The sequence below is a fragment of the Chanodichthys erythropterus genome, chromosome 5, assembly GCF_024489055.1.
Source record: "Chanodichthys erythropterus isolate Z2021 chromosome 5, ASM2448905v1, whole genome shotgun sequence".
Lineage (NCBI taxonomy): Eukaryota > Metazoa > Chordata > Actinopteri > Cypriniformes > Xenocyprididae > Chanodichthys > Chanodichthys erythropterus.
Genome location: NC_090225.1, coordinates 19332104 through 19353124, shown reverse-complemented (window position 1 = coordinate 19353124; position 21021 = coordinate 19332104). Strand labels below are relative to the sequence as shown.

The 21021-nt window shown below is 42.4% G+C and overlaps 3 protein-coding genes across 5 annotated transcripts in view; 2 read left to right on the top strand and 1 right to left on the bottom strand.

Moving 5' to 3' along the window:
• The first annotated feature begins 337 nt into the window (after nt 1–337).
• tmem72 (transmembrane protein 72) lies at nt 338–6531 on the top strand. The gene is made up of 5 exons (XM_067386458.1): nt 338–1629; nt 2984–3050; nt 5472–5543; nt 5632–5771; nt 5971–6531. Exons 1-5 carry the CDS (start codon nt 1560–1562, stop codon nt 6357–6359), a joined length of 738 nt encoding a protein of 245 aa, XP_067242559.1. The 5' UTR covers nt 338–1559; the 3' UTR covers nt 6360–6531.
• The window catches only part of rassf4a (Ras association domain family member 4a), a 52222-nt gene continuing 36853 nt past the window's right edge, over nt 5653–21021 (top strand). For 2 of the 3 annotated variants that reach the window (XM_067386456.1, XM_067386455.1), the window contains exons 1-2: nt 16952–17170; nt 17282–17347. The gene's annotated coding sequence lies outside the window, so the exon portion shown is untranslated. Of the gene's footprint in view, nt 5772–16951; nt 17171–17281; nt 17348–21021 lie in introns of those variants that run through there. The other variant, XM_067386457.1, reaches the window with a different exon arrangement.
• On the bottom strand, nt 17954–20442 carry cxcl18a.1 (chemokine (C-X-C motif) ligand 18a, duplicate 1). The gene is made up of 4 exons (XM_067385324.1): nt 20200–20442; nt 19958–20090; nt 18792–18869; nt 17954–18262 (listed from the first exon to the last, which is right to left on the bottom strand). Exons 1-4 carry the CDS (start codon nt 20270–20272, stop codon nt 18181–18183), a joined length of 366 nt encoding a protein of 121 aa, XP_067241425.1. The 5' UTR covers nt 20273–20442; the 3' UTR covers nt 17954–18180.

The window sequence follows — 21021 nt, the reverse complement described above, 5'->3', positions numbered from 1 at the left end:
TGAACAAAAGTCTTACAGGTGTGGAACAACATGAGGGTGAGTAAGTAATGACAGATTTGTCATTTTTGGGTGAAGTAACCCTTTAAAACATTAGAGGCCCAAATCACATTTTCATTAAATATTATATAGATATATTTGTTATTATGATAATCTAACAACATAAAACAAATATCATAATTGTGATCACAATCTAAAATGTTTATTGTAAAAAAAAAAAGATTATTAATAAAAAAAAAAAACTTAATCTAGTTACTTGTTAATGTTACTAATTTAACCCTGTTTTGTATTCTGCCCAGCTTTTTAAACTATATTTATTTTTAAATCACAAAATTGGTCTATTTAGTGTTTGTTTACTGCAAGAAAATAAAAAATCACATAGAAATAATAATAATAACTATATTATATGAGCTTTTAAAAAATAATAGTATTGTTTATTTGAATACTACTACTACTGCTAATAATAATTATTATTATTATTATGGTATAAAAAATACATTATTATTATTCAATATTTAACTCTGTTGTATATTCTAGCTATCGATATTTCTTTGGTACACTGTTGTTATTATTCTGTGCAGTTTAATAAAAATATGGAGTATAATGAATCAGTCAGTATATTAACCAAAATGACAATGTGCTGTCTCATATGATGCCATGAATATGTTGTTTGAAATCCTAGCAATACTGTAGTCATGTGCGATCAGATTTAATTACACAGACCATCACTGTGTCATGCCGTCATGTGGCCCCACTGTGGTTCTAATCAATTGTGATCTGTTATGACTGAGAAAAGTCTGACCTTTGACACAGGTAACTAAAGACTGGAAGAGATGGTGTCTGTTCAGTTCGTCTGCTGGAGAATGATTAACATCTGTCTTGTGTCAGGATTGGGCTATGAAAGTACTGCTGCTTTCTCCACCATTAATCATCAGTTCAGGACGGGGCTTATCAAGCAGAGGTTTGAGACTCCCTCCATGTACATTTGCTTCGTAAAAACACACCAGACCTTGGGCAAGGACATTTTTGATTAATTGGCTGATTGGCTGAAGGTAATTTAATTTGAATGCGTCCCTCAGCAGCTGTAAAAGGATGGAGGGTGGAATACCTCCTCATGAAGGTCACACTTGTAACCTGTGAGGGTCCTGCAACATGTGCATAAGTGTATAACTTATGTGTGTGTGTGTGTGTGTGTGTGTGTCTTCCCTCAGGGAACATGACTTATTTGTGCTCTTTGCTAGTCAGGTAATCTTTAACTATAAACTTTTTCATTGTTTGGTCCACTCACCTTGAATAGAGGTGGAATTTAGCAGGGGGTGGTGAGTGTTTGGGTTTTAGTTTTTTTCTGTTAGGCTGATTACTAGGGTAAAATCTGCACTGGGACGCAGCTGACGGCACCCTCCAACTCAGGCAAGGAGATTACTGACCATGGGGCTGCGGTGGCGCTGCCATCTTTACACAAAGTTCTGACTTCCTCTCTCAACTACAAATGAATTAACCATCGAAAGAGAACGTTAACTTTCAACAAATGTTCTAAAGTAAAAAACATTTTTATTTTGGCCATGAAGGTCTCAGCTTTGTGGGTTATATTGGAATGTGCCTGCAGAGTTCTTGGCATCTCGACTGCTGCAGGTAGGACTGTCTTTGCTGTTCTTTTGTAGGCCATTGTTTCACTGAAAGTGCTATAAATAACCTTTAAATATAAAAATATGTTGCACCAGTTGCATCAAGAATGCATTAGGAGCAACTGAAATATTTTACCCTGTGAATGACATTTAGAATTCTGAAAAGTGCATTTTGTGCTCATTACCCAACATAACCTGCTTTAAAATGAGGGAAAGAAAGGCACTGTTCCAGTGTTTAGAAAAGGCCCATTTAAGCTGAAATAGAGGTTGAATAAAAAAAATAATATATATATATATATATATATATATATATATATATATATATATATATATATATATATATATATATATATATATATATATATATATAAAATAAAAAATAGTCTGAGTATCAGGGTGAATTACACATGTCTGAGATTCCTTAAATCCAACAATTACACAATATTAAATGCAAATATTCTCCAATAATAAACTTTAAAACCAAAAGGGGTTTTATTTTATTTAACATTAATGGGACTATGCAAAGCAATAGATCCACATTATTACAATATTCCTTGGCTTGTAAAATGTTTTTGTTTCTTATGTTTCACAAGTAAAAAAAAAAAAAAAAAAAAATCTAATGTAATTTTCAAGGTGTAATATGATGTGAAATTAAATGTGAATATAACTAGCCAGTGTTATGAATTACATATTGGAATACTAAGACTTTTTTACTAAGTACTAAAATACTAATTTTTAGTAATAGAAAAAAAAACAGTTTAATTGTTTAATTCACAAATCTGATGAAAATGTTGCAAAATGTTTTCGCATTGCACAGAGAACTGTATAATTCTCACACATATTTATTAACACGTTTTTTTTTTGTTTTTTTTTTTTTCATTTATTTGTACATTTGTTTCCAAAAACAGCACAACAATACTGGCCTTAGGTTTACTTGCCCAGCATTTGTGTGTGGCAAATCTGTCATCTAGTGGCCACAATAAAAATTGCATTCCATTTTTGTGAAAACTCCAAAGCTTATTGCTGCTATTCAAATTCGGCTGTTGAAAAATGGTAACACTTTAATTTGGGGTCCAATTCTCACTATTAACTAGTTGCTTATTAGCTTGCTTACTAGCATATTGGCTATTTACTAGCACTTATAAAGCACATGTTAATACCTTATTCTTCATGACCATATTCTACATTCCTAAATCCTACCCTATACCTAAACTTAACCATTACAACTACCCTACTATTAATAAGCTGCAAATTAGGACTTAATTGAGGCAAAATTCTTTTGAGAATATTGATTTATTTCTATTGATAATAATTTCTGCAGGTTAACTTTAATTTTCAGTATTGTGTGTTTGTGTTGTCAGTGCTTTGTGCAGTGGGTATAGAGACTCAGAGACAGAAGGAGTTCAACAGCTTGGCCGTCTATCTCCTGTGAGTATCAAAACTGAGCTGCTATGGGAGGTATAACACATTGTTATTCATATGAAAGTCCTCTGAGACACACCTACCTGTCAGACGTTGATTTATTTTTCCTGCAATGAGCAAATAAAGCCACAGTGATTTTTAAAGATGTTTAGATTGAATTGGCCATTCCTTTAATGCATTTGCACTGCAGTTATGCTTTGTTTTATGACAGTATTTGATAAAAGCTTTGTATGCTTGTCCATTTGTGTAAACTGTATGTGTGACTGGTATGTCTGTGTTCAGGCACTTTTACAATTGAATTGTTAGAAGTTAGAACCCCCTTATGTACACATGGTATTGGTTTCAGGGTCAATTCTAGTGTTGACTTTGGCTGGAGTTGTCATTGCTTTTGATGGCACTCATTGGGTGATGTATTCTGGGACATTATAAATGAAAAAAGTGCTGCAATACCACAATCTGCCCAGCTAGATTATTTTACTAGTTGAAATATATTGGTAGTATGGTGATGCCCTCGAACAACTCAACAGAATCATTCTCAGTTAGTTACACAAACAAACAGAATCATCTATAGACCTTTTCAGCACTGCACTCATTGTGTTCTGTCTCCCGATTTATATTTCCACAGCATGAAGTTAAGATCTTACGGATTTATGAACGGACCGCTCATTTTAAAATCTTCCCAGTCTATTTGACATTTGTTGACATCCGCTTTCATGCTCATGATAACTTTAGTTAACTCTACCATAAGTAAATCCACTCCACCAGCTAATTACTCTTTGACAGCGAAGACATAGAAATATACAGAGCTACCGCAAAAACAGAAGTTCAAACAAACTTCTAAAGATGGCTGTGTGCTTGTTTCTCTGGTGCATGAGGTCTATAGGAACATGGTCACTGAAGGCTACTGTCATTCCATTTCTAACTATATCTGGCAATACAGCAGCGCCTCTTGAGAATTACACACAGATGGAGGCAAATGGGCCTCTTGTCCCAGATTATCTGATCTTTCTGGGCTCAAAGCCAGACCAGAGAGGTTCTGCATGAACAACAGAGAGATATTTCCATAGGGATTAAACATTAAGTGGTTGTTCGCATGAACACCTAAATATCATAAACAGCCTGGAAATTTGTGATCAAATATCTATTGAATGGTAATGAATATCTAACTCTGGACAAAAAGCATGAAGAGGAACAAGTGTTAAAGGTGCCCTTGAATGAAAAATTGAATTTATCTTGGCATAGTTGAATAACAAGAGTTCAGTACATGGAAATGACATACAGTGAGTCTCAAACTCCATTGTTTCCTCTTCCTTATATAAATCTCATTTGTTTAAAAGACCTCCGGAAAACAGGCGAATCTCAACATAACACCAACTGTTACGTAACAGTCGGGGTGTACGCCCCAATATTTGCATATGCCAGCCCATGATCCCAACATTATGAAAGGCATTAGACAAGGGCAGGCAGTATTAACGTCTGGATCTGTGCACAGCTGAATCATCAGACTAGGTAAGCAAGCAAGAACAATAGCGAAAAATGGAAGATGGAGCAATAATAACTGACATGATCCATGATATTTTTAGTGATATTTGTAAATTGTCTTTCTAAATGTTTCGTTAGCATGTTGCTAATGTACTGTTAAATGTGGTTAAAGTTACCATCGTTTCTTACTGTATTCACGGAGACAAGAGCCGTCAATATTTTCATTTTTAAACACTTGCAGTCTATATAATTCATAAACACAACTTCATTCTTTATAAATCTCTCCAACAGTATAGCATTAGCCGTTAGCCACGGAGCACAGCCTCAAATTCATTCAGAATCAAATGTAAACAATATAACAGTATACAATACTCACATAATCCGACGCATGCATGACGAACACTTTGTAAAGATGCATTTGAGGGTTATATTAGCTGTGTAAACTTTGTTTAGGCACTGTTGAAGGCGAGCGCGAGCTCCGTAGGCGGAGAGCATGAGAATTAAAGGGGCCACACAGCATAAATCGGCTCATATTTAATTATGCCCCAAAAAAATTTAATTAAAAAAAATCTATGGGGTATTTTGAGCTGAAACTTCAGACACATTCAGGGGACACCTTAGACTTATATTACATCTTGTAAAAAAACGTTCAATGGCACCTTTAACATAAATCTATGTTCACAGTCCATTTTATTTGTGGCAAGATTCAGGATATTCAGTGAGAAAACATGTGAGGGGGGACTTGATTTGATTCTTCAGGAATTTAGTGCATTGTGAGAAGTGGGAGTTACATTCAAATCGATCATAAAACATGAATAAAGTAAACCTGATTTCATATGGACTTTAAAGTATGATTTGGTACCCCTTTTAACGTACTTTCTTCCTAATGAAAAGGAAGAGGAATTTTATAAACCACTGCAATACTCCTGTTTGTGTTCCCTACAGGCTTTCCTCGGTGGTGATTATGCTTTTTGAAGTCGCCTATTTCATTGATGCTATGTTGGCGACGTGCCTTCCGTACGTTCAACCAAATTATATGAATCATATACTTGTGCGATTTTAATCAGTGCGTGCATTGATTCATATCTGTGTTTCTTGCATGCAGTTGTCCACCCACATGGAAGATTTTCGTTCTTTGGAAGAAAATGGCCAAAGTTGGAGGTTTCCAGAAATTTCTATATTACACAATGATGTCTGTGATGTGTTTCCTGCATCCAGTCCTCGCGTGGCATGCTGTAATACCAGGTGCTTTCAACTTATTACATAAATAATATATTATTGTATTATTTAATTGTATATTTTAAAAATATATAAATAATAATAAATTTCATCAAATGATAAGCATTACTGTACATCAAAACAAAGTGAGTTCTGACAATGTTTAGGAATACACTATCATATACAAGTTAACATAAATTAAGAAACGTTGCCTATTACTTTACAGGAGTTATGCTGGTAGTGACTGGATTCTTTAACTTCATATTGAGCAAAAAGAAAAAGGCAGATGTGCCTAAAGAGTCGAGTGCGACGTATGGTGACCCAGCTCTGTCTTCTGTCTGTGTCACAGACAGGGGGGACACTGAACACACATTCTCTTTCTTCCACGTCATCTCCGGCAAAAGAGCATCTTTTTTTCCTAGCAATAGCCAATTACATGGCCCCACAGACGGGGCTCAGTCAGTGAAGAATGCCCAATGCAAGAAAAATCAAACAGACACAAGAAATGTGCACTTCATTGAGAGTCTCAGATGTAACGATACTGAAATGGTGGAATACCATGAGGTGGAGCCAGAGGAGACCACATCAGATAAAGCACCAATGATTACACTGTAGGCATTGTATGAGATGCTAAGTGAAAATGTAATACAAATACCTTTTGTATACCCAATTATTTAAAGACCAAAATTAAATTTGTATTTTGTTCAATTAAAAAGTCATCGATCAACTGAGTTTAGTGTGGATATATATACAGTACATTTATGCTATAAATAGTCTTTTATGCTCACCAAGGCAAGTTACATTATTTGATCAAAAATACAGTAAAACTTTGATATTGTGAAATATTATTACAATTTACAGTTTTCTATTTTAATATATTTTAAAATGTAATTTACTTCAGTCTTCAGTGTCACATGATCCTTTGGAAATCATTCTAATATGCTGATTTGGTGCTCAAGAAACATTTCTTATTATTATCAATGTTGAAAACAGTTATTCTGCTTAATATTTTAAAACTTTTTAATGTTTGTTTGATAGAAAGTTTAAAATAACAGCATTTATTTGAAATAAATATAATTTTTTTTTAACAGTGTAAAAGTCTTTACTGTCACTTTCGATCAATACATGCAATCTGCAAGCAATCATCATTACCGCAAGACACAAGCTGACTGGTTCTGCTGATGCTGCAACCAATGAGACTGCTTGATCAACATGGTGGAGGGATGACGGTAAATCCCAAAAGACTGATTTGCCATTGGTTCCCTCAAGATTTTTTATGAGTAAAATAAGGTCTGTAGTAAAAATAACTTGACGATACTGGAATGTTTTGCTCTACAAATTACACACACCTGTATCGATTTTTTTTTTTTAAATTTAAAAATTAAATATAAGAACATGTGGAGTGTGAGTGTGTGCAGTTTATACATTATAGAACAAAGTGTTGTCAACTTATGTTTACCACAGAACTTATTATACTCATAAACTGAAAAACTCATTATAAAACATTATAAACATAAACATTAGAACCCATAGGAAAATCTTGAGGGAACCACTGGCAAATTTGTCTTCCGGGTTTTGCCTTCATTCCTGCGCCACTCTATAGTCTGGTTCTTTGTTTGCTGTAAGATATTCCTGCAGCATTTTCTGCAGCAGAGTCCCTATGAAACCCTTCAACCTCCTCCAGCTCCACCTGCCCAGATCTGCTATGTTATTTATGTATGTCTCCTGTATGTCTATTATTTTAACACCAGCAGCATTTCTTACATGTCCACTGCAGCATGTCTGTGTATAGCATTAACAAGGCTATACTTGAAGTGTCTCATAGTCACTTGCTGGAGTGCTTAGGTTGGCCACTAGAGGGCACTCCTTCCCTCAGCCATGAACTTCAACTCCCATCATCCTTTGTTCTGGACTATCACTGTTCATTGCACACAGCTGTTCCCTTTCAGTCGGTCACGTTCGACGTACGTCAGTAGTGACCGACGAATTGGGATATCGCTTAGAGAGCCCTATCATCTTCGTGTAAACTAAAACAAGCCAATGGAATTGGCGTGCGATATTTGCATAATGCGCACCGCCCCCGACAGGTGTATATAAATAGGAAGCAGATGCAATCGCACTCTGTCTTTCGCTTCGGAGCCATTCACTGGTGTCCTGTTTTAGAAGACTCCTTTCTTCGTTTGTTTTATTCTAAAACATTGCCTCAGAAGAGGATTTACAGCGAGCTTTCAGTGCTGGTGAAAGGGCACGTTCAGCGAGGTCGCGAGTCTCCGAGGATCTGAGCTATAAGCTCGAAAACTGCTGTTTTCACAGCAACACAAAGAGTGTGTGCGTGTGTAGCGATTTGGGCCGGTTCCTCGGTGTGTCAGGGAGTGGTGTACCTGACACATCGCGTCGCTCCCTGGGTGCTTCAGCACGAGTGAGTTGACTTCCCCTTCTAAAAGAGCTTTACAGACGAACCCTGACAGTATGTCATTTCGTCTGTGCGTTAATGGTTGCGGTCGTTCCCTGGTCCCTGCTGATGGGCACAATCGTTGCATCTCGTGTTTGGGCATTCTGCACGCTGAAGCAGCTTTTGTGGATGGTTCATGTTCCCATTGCGGGAACATGACTATCGCGATGCTGAGGTCGAGACTCTCCTTCCTGAAGTCTCAGGAAGCGGGGGTCCCCTCTCCTATGCCGCGTACGACCGTTTTTTCCGGCCCCGGGAACCGGAATGACGGTACGGCGCTGTATAGGAAGGGTGACCTGAGGATTACGGTCAGGGCTTCCCCGCCGAGCGGAAACGCTCCTCGGGCCCCTGCCGCCTCATCAGCACCGCAACCCATCGTGCCACCGTTGGTTTCCGCTGGGCCCTCTACGGACTGTCCAGCCGTTACCTTTGGTGTGCCGGCGGCGGATCGGATGTCGATCGCTGCATCGGAAGGTGAGCCTGAGTCCTCGGGGGAGGATTCGGACGCGCTGCCGCCCGGGACGGTAGCGTTGCCCGAGTCGGATCCCGAGCTCACGGCTGTGTTCTCCCGGGCCGCCTTGTGCGTCGGGCTTGAGTGGAACCCTCCACCCTGTCCCGGCCCATCTCGGTTGGACGATTGGTACTTGGGGGGGGGGGGGGTCGCGCTGGTCAAATCCAGCGTCCCGCCCCAATGCCTTTCTTCCCGGAAGTACACGATGAGGTGACCAGGTCTTGGCAAGCTCCGCATGGAGCTCGTACAGGGCCTGGTCCCTCGTCCGCCTTCACCTCCCTGGACGGCGGGCTAGCCAGGGGGTACGCGAGGATCCCGCCAGTCGAGCGGTCTGTTGCGACGCAGTTGTGTCCAACGGCCGCTGGCTGGCGCGGTGAGCCGCGTCTCCCGTCCCAGGCCTGTGAATTCTCAGCCGGTCTGACTGAGAAAGCTTACAGTGCCTGTGGGCAGGCTGCCTCTGCCCTGCACGCGATGGCCCTTTTGCTGGTCTATCAGGCAAAAGCACTGTCGCAGATGCCCCAGGAAGGTCCTGACCAACAGCTGCTTGGGGAGCTGCGCGTTGCCACTGACCTTGCCCTCCGGGCAATGAAGGTGACAGCGCGTTCTGTTGGCCAGGCGATGTCTACTCTGGTAGCCCAGCAACGCCACCTCTGGCTGACCTTGGCAGACATGAGGGAGACCGACAAACATCGGTTCCTGGATTCCCCCGTGTCTCCGGTCGGCCTTTTCGGCGACGCGGTGGAGAGCTGTGCCCAACAGTTCTCCGCTGCACAGAAGCAGGCTGAGGCTATCAGACATGTCATGCTCAGCCTCAGCCCGCTCGTCGCCGAGGGTGCCCGCCTGCGTCTTCCTCCGCCCCTGCTAAGTTGGCAAAGCAGCAGCCTACACCAGCCAAACAGCAGGGTGCCGGTCGCAGACGTGGTGCCCAGCCCGTCTCTGCCAGCCAGGTGGCAAGCGGTCGGGGAAAACTTGGCCCTGAGACAGGCGACCTGGAGCGGAAGGTTCCTGCCCTTTGGGAGAGTATTCCATCTGCTCTCCCACCCCCGGAGGAGGGCCGGGGGGGATTTTGTGGCGGCTGTCCATCTACCGCCGCTGGCTCTCCGGAGACCAGCGGTACCCACTTTGCCACAAAAGAGCAGTTTCCTCAAACTCCAGGTCACAGCAAGGGGTGTCTGCCAGGGTGCCAGGCTCCGCCTCGCCGCTGACAGCTCCCTCCCCATTCGCCAGCAGGTGGCAGTGTGATGGTGCAGACCGCGTCCCGTGCGCCGTCTCCCATGCACACTGCTGCCTCGCAGAGTCCGACCCCACTCCGGGCCGCCCCCAAGCCGTCCGAGTCGGGTCCCTCTCTGCCTTGCTGCCCCACCCCCGGTGCGTCTGTGGTGCCTTTGGTCCCGCTGGCTCAGTGTCTGGAAGCGTGGATCACGCTCCCCAGCCTGTCCAGTTGGCTCATTCGTACTATCAGACTCGGCTATGCGATTCAGTTCGCCCGGCGTCCCCCGGTCTTCAGGGCTGTCCACTTCACTCCGGTGTCGTTGGACAGTGCACCTGTTCTCCGGGTGGAGATTGCTGTCCTCCTGGCGAAGGATACAATCAAGCCGGTCCCTCCAGCCGATATGAGGTCGGGGTTCTACAGCCCCTACTTCATTGTACCAAAAAAGGGCGGTGGGCTACGGCCAATCCTGGACCGTCCCCAGGATTGGTTTGCAGCAATAGACCTGAAGGACGCGTACTTTCATGTCTCGATTCTGCCTCGACGCAGACCCTTCCTAGGTCGGTTTGCGTTCGAGGGTCAGGCATGTCAGTACAAAGTCCTACCCGACATGGTTGTAGCTCCCAGCCGGTTGGGTCTTCAGGTCAACTGGGACAAGAGCAAACTCGCCCCCGGGTAGAGGATCTCTTGTCTCGGTCTCGAGCTAGACTCAGTCGCACGGACTGCGCGTCTCACCGAGGTGCGCGTCCAGTCGGTGTTGAACTGCCTGAGCTCGCTCAAGTCCACTGAAAGATTTTCAGAGGCTCCTGGGGCATATGGCATCTGCAGCCGCGGTAACGCCGCTCGGATTGCTTCATATGAGACCGCTTCAACACTGGCTCCGCGGCCGGGTCCCGAGATGGGCGTGGCAGTGCGGCACGCTCCGTGTCCCCGTGACACCGAGCTGCCGTCGCACCCTTGTCCGGTGGTTGGACCCTTCGTTCCTGTGGGCCGGAGTACCCCTCGAACGAGTGTCCAGGCACGCTGTGGTCTCCACAGATGTCTCTGCCACGGGATGGGGGGCCACGTACAACGGGCATGCAGTGACAGGTCTTTGGACGGGGCCTCAGCTGCATTGGCATACCAATTGCCTCGAGTTGCTAGCGGTTCGTCTTGCGCTGGCCCGCTTCAAGAAGCTGTTGTCAGGCAAGCACGTTCTAGTCCGCTCACTAAGCACTGCGGCCGTTGCGTACACCTACCGTCAAGGTGGTCTACGCTTCCGTCGCATGTTGCAACTCGCCCGCCATCTCTTGTTGTGGAGTCAGAAGGATCTGAGGTCCCTTCGGGCCACTCGTGTCTCAGGTGTGTCACGGCAGCTTCTACTTGCGGGCGAGTGGCGGCTCCACCCCCAGGCGGTCCAGCTGATTTGGCAGCGTTTCGGCGAGGCCCAGGTAGTCCTGTTTGCCCCCCCGGAAACTGCCCTCCGCCAGTGGTTTTATTCCCTGTCCGGCGGCACGCTCGGCACGGATGCCCTGGCACACAGCTGGTCCCCGGGTCTGCGCAAACATGCGTTTCCCCCAGTGAGCCTTCTCGCACAACTCATGTGCAAGGTCAGGGAGGACGGGGAGCAGGTTCTGTTAGTGGCTCCGTACTGGCCCACTCGGACCTGATTCTCAGACCTCATTCTCCTCGCGACAGCACCTCCCTGGCCGATTCCTCTGAGGTAGGACCCCCTCACTCAGAGACGGGGCACCCTGTGGCACCCGCGTCCCGATCGGTGGAACCTCCACGTGTGGTCCCTGGACGGGATGCGGAGGTTCTGATCTCCCGCAAGTGGTCGTAGACACCATCACTTCCGCTAGAGCTCCTCACTAGGAATCTCTACGCGTTGAAGTGGAACCTGTTCGTCGAATGGTGCGCCTCTCGCCGAGAGGACCCCCGATCATGTTCGGTCGGATCCGTGCTTTCCTTTCTGCAAGATGGGTTGGAGCGAAGGCTGACTCCCTCCACCCTCAAGGTGTATGTTGCCGCTATTGCCGCACATCACCATGCAGTTGAAGGTAAGTCCCTGGGGAAACACGATCTGATCGTCAGATTCCTGAGGGGGGCCAGGAGACTGAATCCTCCTCGCCCCTTCCTCCGTACCCTCTTGGGATTTGACCCTGGTTCTCACAGCTCTCCGGGGTCATCCCTTCGAACCTTTGCAATCAGTCGACCTGAAACTAATGTCTCTTAAGACGGTTCTTCTGGTTGCATTGGCTTCCCTGAAGAGGGTAGGGGATCTGCATGCATTTTTGGTCGACGAAACGTGCCTAGAATTCGGGCCCGGTGCTTCTCACGTCATCCTGAGACCCCGGCCTGGATACGTGCCCAAGGTTCCTACCACTCCCTTCAGAGATCAGGTAGTGAACCTGCAAGCGCTGCCCTCGGAGGAGGCAGACCCAGCCCTAGCTTTGCTCTGTCCCGTCCGCGCTCTGCGCGTTTACGTGGACAGAACGCGAAGCTTCAGGACCTCAGATCAGCTCTTCATCTGTTACGGAGGCCAGCAGAAGGGAAAGGCTGTCTCCAAGCAGAGGATGGCCCACTGGATAGTGGATGCCATCGCCTTGGCGTACGAATCCCAGGGCGTGCCTTGTCCGCTCGGGTTGAGAGCCCACTCCACCAGAGGGGTGGCCTCTTCCTGGGCGCTGGCTCATGGCGCCTCGCTGACAGATATCTGTAGAGCTGCGGGCTGGGCGACACCTAACACGTTCGCTAGGTTTTATAGCCTACGTGTAGAGCCGGTATCCTCGCGTGTACTCGCATCCTCTAGTCGGTAGACGTGTTGTACCCGCTCTAAGTGACGGCTTGCAATGCCATTCCCGCCACTGGCCGGATACGTGCATACTTTCACTCCAGTCGTGTTCCCCGCTTGGCGAACCCTGTCGAGTTCCTCCGCCTCCCCCTTCGGCTCGGACATTGCGGAGTGTCTGATGCCAGGCCTACATCCGTCGCTGACGCTGTCTGTTGGCTGGGGCCCATATGTCGTGACCCCACTACGTGAGAGGTCCCATATGTGTATTTTCCACGGTTTAAAACTCCCTACGGGCCGAGTCCGTGTCTTTCCCTTAGCAGAGCCAGCTCTGCTGTCACCTGCCAGATGAGTCTCCCCCTACCAGGTGGAGCCATCCCAGGGACTCCATATGCGTACTGCCCCCCGGGCCAGTCCATGTGTGTATTCCCACGTAAACTCCTCCCTCATTGGGTAGGTAGTGGTCTCCGCAGCGTCCCTTACGGGTTCGCTTCCCCAGTGTGTCTAGTTTACTTAGTGGTTAGTGGTTAGACAGCAGTAGACTCTCTCGGTGTAAGCTCGCCCCCTTCACCGCCAGCCGGTGCTATGGGCGGCTGAGCTTGTGCTGGGCACTGGAAGGGGTTTCGTAACTGTGGCGCTTTAGTTGGGATCCCAATTCGTCGGTCACTACTGACGTACGTCGAACGTGACCGACTGAAAGGGAACGTCTCGGTTACGTATGTAACCCTCGTTCCCTGAAGGAGGGAACGGAGACGTACGTCCCGTCGCCACAGTTTCTGTACCCTCGCTGTAGTGCGGACACCAGTTGTCTCCTCAGCGAAAAACAGAGTGCGATTGCATCTGCTTCCTATTTATATACACCTGTCGGGGGCGGTGCGCATTATGCAAATATCGCACGCCAATTCCATTGGCTTGTTTTAGTTTACACGAAGATGATAGGGCTCTCTAAGCGATATCCCAATTCATCGGTCACTACTGACGTACGTCTCCGTTCCCTCCTTCAGGGAACGAGGGTTACATACGTAACCGAGACGTTTTCACTCATCTTTTAATAATAATTTATTGTCATTGTAAGAATACAACGAGATTACATTAGAACATTCAATCGATTTCATAAAGTGTAAAAGATAGCACAATATATAACCCAGACAGCATTTGACAAACAAGGAATGTAGAACATAAGATAGATTACCTCTAGCAGCCAGGAAAAATGTGTATAGTTAAGTGTGCTGCAGCAATGCAAAGTCCAGTTCATTATTGCAGTTATTGGAAGATGGTGCATCATACCTACTATACTACTATAAGTGAGTGAGGGGCAGAGGGGGACAGTGTTTGTTCAGCAGTCTGACTGCCTGGGGATAGAAACTGTTGGCCATTCTGGAGGTTCTGGCCTGGAGGGACCTATACCTCCTACCCGAAGGCAGCAGGTGGAACAGACTGTGTGCTGGATGTGACCGGCCTCTTATAATGTTGTGTGTCCTGCGCAGACAGCGGGAGGTGTACACAGTAGAAATCTCCGGGAGAACAGTCCCGATGATCTTCCTGGCTTTTTTCACCACCCTCTGAATCCTCTGCAGATCAGCTATTGTGCAGCTAGAAAACCACACTAACAGCCCATAAGTCAGCACTCTTTGGATTGCACAGTTATAAAAGTTTATCATGAGCCTCTGGGGGAGTTTGGCTCTCTTCAGCTTCCTCAAGTAAAAGAGTCTCTGCTGGACCTTTCCTACAGCTGAGGTGATGTTACTGCCCCAGGACAGATCCTCCGACACAGTGAGACCCAGGAATTTAAAACTATGCCCCCTTGTGCAGTTAGTACTTGTCTTGTTAGTTTCTGCATATTTATACCAGGTTGTTTCTGTCATTTGTCATCAAGTTTTTGTTGTTGTCACCCTGCACTCTCCCTGGTTCCTTGTTTTCTGTTTTTGCTGGATTTTGCAAGTATTTTGACCCTTTGCCCGGCATACAATTTTGATGTTGGATTTCCCAATAAAACTGCAATTGGATCTTACTAAAGTCTCAGAACATTCCATGACATGTAGCAGAAGCATAGCAGATCTAGTTTGCCAACACCAAATAACATTGCTATATTCAATAACGTGCTAAAACTAATCATTTGGCTTTATTTAAGTATTATGTATTAACACTATAAGGGTCAGATCAGGTAAAAATCTAGCTCTATATGGTCTTAACTGCACAGTCATTGTAATGGTCCAATTGGAAACTTACATCTTTTAAAATGCATTTCAAACATATTTCAGGCATTATCTGTTTTAAATGTGTTCCATTAGGACACACCTCTACTAGGTCACTATGGTGATGTGCTGCAGGTATTCCCCTGAAAAGGCACAGGCACAAAGAGACTTTAGATGGTAAAAACAACAGCCCTCAAACTCTGGTTGAGGAAATCACCTGGGACAGATTTAAAAAAAAAAAAAAAAAACATGCATATAATCATCATTTTTTTTTTTTTTTAGAGAAGTGAGCTCCCTAAACAACACAACATTTAAACACTGTCAGTCAAAGAGCTGCCTTTTATTCCAGTCTGTAACCTTAAGCCTGGCTCTCCTGCATCCAGTCTCCATACGTCAATACAATTAAGAGGTTCCATTCATCATACTGACCCAGACGAGAGGGTCTAAAGACTGAACAGCAACCCTCCAGGCGTTATTCCTCTCCATTAATCCGTATGGATGCCTTCAACATCCTGAATACTTGAGTAACATAGGATATGCTGCATACATGTGTTGTTCTTGGTGTACTTTTATGGACATTATTCCATTAAACAGTAAATTCATTGCACTTGTTGTGTTGTGTTTCTAACTGTGTTAATCAAATAGCTTCAACGTTTTACTGGCATTTGCTAATGGAGAGTCGCAGAGCAGAAATTGTTCAGAAGAACTGGAGTGAAAAATCTATGAGCATCAGTGGGTCAGACAATGATTCTTCACCAGTAACAAGAATTACACACCCATATAAACCCAGTAAACCATCATATAGAAGTTAACCCAAAAATCTATCTTCCTTTATCTTCTTTGGCTTAAAACTCACCCCATTTAACTACAAATGATAAAATACAAAAATACCCAAAAGCCCTTGTGATTTAATGATGTAATTATGTAAGCATGGCAACTAAAAGAATAGCCTGTTATTTAGAATTCACAGTATTATCAATGCTGTTTTAAATAGATGTTTTGGGTGAAGTAACCATTAGGATGATTAATGTTCCCTTTAGTAAACTTGGACCCTGCTCAATAAATTTCCATTTGTCTCCTCACAGATGAACAGCAGAAGTGCAGTTTCTACTTCTGTGGGAAGTTAAGTTTATCCAGTGTCTAGCCTAAAGTCATAATTTCCTTTCTATATTTATCATTAAAGTATCTTTTCTATATTTGAGCCAGTTCAAATGAAATAAAGTCGACACAATTATATTTCAACACATATCTGAGATGAATCTTGAAACTAGCTAGTTTAAATGTGTTCACCCAAAATCAGTCATTAGTCATCATTTACTTGTTACTTCTTTCTTCTGTGGAACATAAAAGATTCTTTCCTCATTAGGGGCCATTTTTGTTCTATACCAACTAAATAAGCAAATGTTTCATTTCCTTTAACATCACATTGGCTGATGCATCATCATCCAGCACATGCTAAACTTATATATAAATATGTTACAGTTTAAAAGGAAATTACACTGTTTTAAGGGGGGCATCTTCCCCCCGTGTTACTCTACTTACTCAGTTTGAGGAAACAAATTTACTCACTGAAATATTCGATTATTTGAGTAATGTTTGGGGTTTGCAGTATGAAATATTTGTTTCTATATTCAAAAATGCACTTCCTTATTTGGCAGTCCCGTTAATATAATTATTTCCCTTTTAACAAATCCGTCTTCCCATGGGGGAAGTGTCTTGGCAGCTCAAAGCATATACTTCCTCAAATATTTCATCCGACCTTTCAGTGTCATGTTTTCCTAAACTGAGCTAAAAACAGGAAGCTCATGTTCCCCAGTAATGAGACTGTAAGAAACTAGCGTAAGTGTTTATCCCTACACATTTTATTTAAACTAAACATTTAAATTTAAAAATCCTACATCTTAATGAAGTTGTAATATGACAGGTGGGCCGAATGCAATTTAACAGCACCCTTTCATTTGCAGTTTAATTGTCTCATGGTTATCACAAGACTCGTGATAATTATCTCACAGACATGCTAATAATGGTGTGAACAGTCCCAGCGTTTCCCAGGGCAACCGTGAAAGACTCCCGCCCATGGACCGCTCTGATTGGCTCCGGCACTCAGCGGAGTGTAGGATTGGCTTACACAGCTGCCAGTCTTCTCAACGAGTAGCATTATTTTGACCGTCTATTCCCCGAGGAAAGCAGCAGGGTGAAGTGGAAGAGTAGAGTGGAAGATAAGACGTTGTCTTACAAAACAGCTGGGCTCTGTAGGCTCTTACAAAGGAACTGCGTTTCATGAGATGGTAAGGAGACAATATGCAAGGAAACAGAAAAGATATGTTCCCTAGTTTAGAGTGTATATTATTAATGGAAATGGATTTATTTGATGTGTTTCTCTCTGAATAATTCTGCAGGTGAGCTGTATGTACTGCTGTCTTCTATTTGATGGCTACCTAGGCTTTTTCTGAAACTGTTCTCAGGTATGTGTCTTTATTCAGCTGTCAAAACAAACTGTAGGCTTCTAGTGAACCTTCTGACAGACTACATGTGAACCAGCATTGTGATATTTTTATATGTGCACTTTTACTTTTCATGATAGAAGCAAATCTTATATAGTCTATATTAAACTACTGTGTCTGTCCAACTTCTGCATAATAGTCACGCAGAAATCCAGCAGAGGCTAACAGCTCTATATGCTAGATAAATTCCTGTAGCTGAGAGTCACATCTGTTTTGCAGTAATTGGTTGGGTGGACAGGGGGGCTTCACAGTGTAATTTCTTTATGCAGGTGGGGAGCATCTCCAGACAGGACATCTTGTGTTTAAATCAGCCTAATGCGTTTTATAAGTGTGATTCTTTCTGGTGGACACAGTAGATTGTGTATGTCTTTTTTCCCCCTTGAAAGGCGTTTTCTTGCCCTGAGACTAAAATGGCATAATTAATATTTAATGAGGATGGACATAGACAAAGGTTGGGTTAGTTCATAGAATATTCAAATTCTTTTCCTTCACTGAATAGGGGCCATTTTGCTTGTTTTAGTTAGGTGAATACAATAAATTGGGACACTTTCTGATAATTTGTATAATTTGTATTTTTTAAATTCTGTCATTTAGCACAAATTTGTGCATACAATGCAATACACAAATACCAATAACATTTTTTCAAAGGTTTTATTAGAAATTAGCAGTATAAAAACAATATATACATATTCCATATATATAAAATACATATATCTTTTATTTGTGCAAATAAAGGACAGGCAGGGTAAATGATAAAGTACACGAATATAGTCTTTCTACACAGAACTGTTATGTTATTGTTTCTTGGGATTTTTTGGTCCATTTTTCCTCTTGAGTATCAGGCAGGCCTTCTTCTTCCGTATGTTGAATTTAATCCTGGACAATAGAAAGGGTGAAGGGGTTTAATTATTAGGGAAGCTTGAAAAGCTGAGCAAGCAAAAAACACATTCTCAACCCTAAATCAATGCCCACCATTAATGGCACCGTAAACAATTCACCAGAGACCAGATTTATTCCGACTCACCCATCCCTGAAAGCATCGGCAACTATGTACAATCTGTATAATGTAAGGCTTCTAGTGCATAAAACCAGTATTTTTTATTTATATTTTAAAAAAGATCATGTTACTGTAAAACATTACTAAATGTTAAACTGGTATGTACTTTGTAGAGAGGGGTGCTAATAAATCTTTTTTCATACAACTTAACTATACACACTTTTTTCAAATTTTCATAGTAATATTTACTTCTGCCACAAAGTGGCAGTGTTTTTCACTTTATTGAAATTGCTTACATTAGGCTCTAAATCACTGTACGTCTTAATTTATACTTTTTCAAGTTTTTTTTTTTATTGAGTGGATTAATTATAAATACAGTAAAAATGTCTAAGAGGAAAGTTCACATACCTTTTCCAGCATCTTTGCAGTTTTTTCCCCTGCTTGGACTCTGGATTTAGACAAACGTTTTTACCTGGCAGCTGAAGTCTGTGGAGGAGATCAATATGCTGTCAAATGTGAGAAAACCACTGCAAGCTGCTATAAGATACATAATTTTTGATCTGAGGCATTTGCTCATGCCACCCTTCCGAAGAAACTTCAATTGAACTCTAAAATAAATTTTACCAAAATTGATTTAATATTAGCATTGTTTGATTATTGCTAAGTCTACTTCAAAAGGCCAATACAGGTAGTGGGACCTTTTGAGAATTTTTTTATTTCATATTTCTTCTTTTTTCTTTGTAGTGTATTGAGGGTCTTGAGCTAATTAAAGTGTTTTGTGAGGGGATAAGCCATTTGGCATCATAAAAATTTCTCCCACTCTACTTTTCACTAGATCTTGTTGTAACGGCACTAATATTTCCAGAGTTTCTTGAGAAACTCTGGAAAGGTGGTATTATTTATCATTTCATGCCGACTCATGCCCAAATTCGAATTAATCGAATCCAATATGATGAAAAATTCATTTTGCCACGGCCTGGCTCTGGGCTTCCCATAAGATAAATTATCTCAACTCATGATGTGCCTCAACACGAGATATTGTGTATCCTCCCACACTGTTAATAATGAACTGGATTACAAAACATAAATTATATAATTGCACGTTAATTATTACAGACTTAGATCTACAGCGAAGTACTGAACATAATTATCTGCATATTATTATAGATTTTGCAGGCAGGGGCGTTGTGCACATTTTTTGAGAGGTCATTTGCTCACTTTGTATTTTGCATTTTGCCAATTAGACAGGCAGTGATCACTGAGCATTTTCAAAAATGCTAAAGAGTAATGTGACAATAACACTTGTGAGGTTTCAGTGACATGAGGGAGATAGATGATTTCAGTTTTAAGCATATGATCTGTGGAAGGTGTGACTCAATCGGAATTACCAAATTTAGACATGATTTCTGCAAAAGTGTTTTAGACAACCACTTTCTACCTACAATGTATCAAAGATCCTTTTAAGTTTTTTGGAAGCTTCACTCAAAATCCAATTGATTGATAAACCTTAGGAAGCACTACACATTTATAAAAAAAAAAAAAAAATTGGATGGGAATAATGTTTCTTTACTTACATGATCTGAACCTTGTTGCAGAAAGGATATTTCTCTATGATTTTGTAGTCTGTGATTTTTTTCCATTGCACCGAGCCAGTCTCCTCAATGCACTCGCATTTTTCTCGAGAAGATATTGCAGCAGTACTCTTTTCTAAAGACGAAACCAGAAACATAAAAGCATGTGTCCCATATCACCTCCATGACCAGTATCTGATGGAAATCTGTAAACAGTCCTGATATGTCTTTAAATGCTACTGTACCTGTTGTGAATTGTAAGCAGACTAAGAGCAGGAGCAGCAGGCTGATACTCGCTCGCAGAGTCCTCAAAGCCATTTTACTAAAGCTGTGTCATTCACAAGAATGTCTCTCTTATGTGCGTTTGCACTTGAGTGTGCACAGAACTGTCCTGCTTTTCTCCCTCACTTTCCCTCCTTTATGCATTTCCTGTTTTGCCATATTAAGTAGGAGAGTCACATGATTTCAAGTAAATGCTTCAAGACAAGAGGAGTGATTTCTCAACACCTGTGTATTCACCTTGTGTATGCTGGTTTTGTGGTCTGGGATGTTATCGTTCAGTGCATATCAGTGATTATGGTTCAGAGAGATTTTCCATTTAGGATGAATTGTTCATACCGAAGGTTCCCACACCTTTCGATCAATGAATTTCCAAGAATTTACAATGACTTTTATTAATGGATTAAAAGTGATTACTAGATGTTTAAATGAAGAAATATTATATAGAGATTGCTTTATTGTTTTTTTCTGATAACTGTGTGCTTATCATATAAATTATATCATATTATATTATATTTAAAAATGACTGAATCAACTTGACTAAATTAGGTTATACCATCAAAAGTAAAATTATGGGTTTGATCAGGTAGAAATGGATCCTGAATTGCACTTTTTATAATGTAGAAGGACTTTTATTTTACTTCAGAGTTTGTTAATTTCCATAACTTCTCTAGGCCAGAGAATTTCCCTGAAATTCTAGGTTTTTAATAACTCTGGGAACCCTGACCTTAAAACCTTTGGCATGATACTTTGTTTGTGATCCAAACCAGTAAATTAGGCAGAAAAAA

Bases quoted from the DNA above. Each gene is read 5' to 3' on its own strand.
- cxcl18a.1 (XM_067385324.1), bottom strand. From the start codon at position 20,272: ATGGCTTTGAGGACTCTGCGAGCGAGTATCAGCCTGCTGCTCCTGCTC. The intron at 20,091-20,199 runs GTACAGTAGCAT...TTTCGTCTTTAG, and splicing joins CTGCTTACAATTCACAACAG to AAAAGAGTACTGCTGCAATA. The intron at 18,870-19,957 runs GTAAGTAAAGAA...TCTCCTCCACAG, and splicing joins TGCAACAAGGTTCAGATCAT to ACTTCAGCTGCCAGGTAAAA.
- tmem72 (XM_067386458.1), top strand. From the start codon at position 1,560: ATGAAGGTCTCAGCTTTGTGGGTTATATTGGAATGTGCCTGCAGAGTT. The intron at 1,630-2,983 runs GTAGGACTGTCT...TTGTGTTGTCAG, and splicing joins TGGCATCTCGACTGCTGCAG to TGCTTTGTGCAGTGGGTATA. The intron at 5,544-5,631 runs GTACGTTCAACC...TCTTGCATGCAG, and splicing joins ATGTTGGCGACGTGCCTTCC to TTGTCCACCCACATGGAAGA.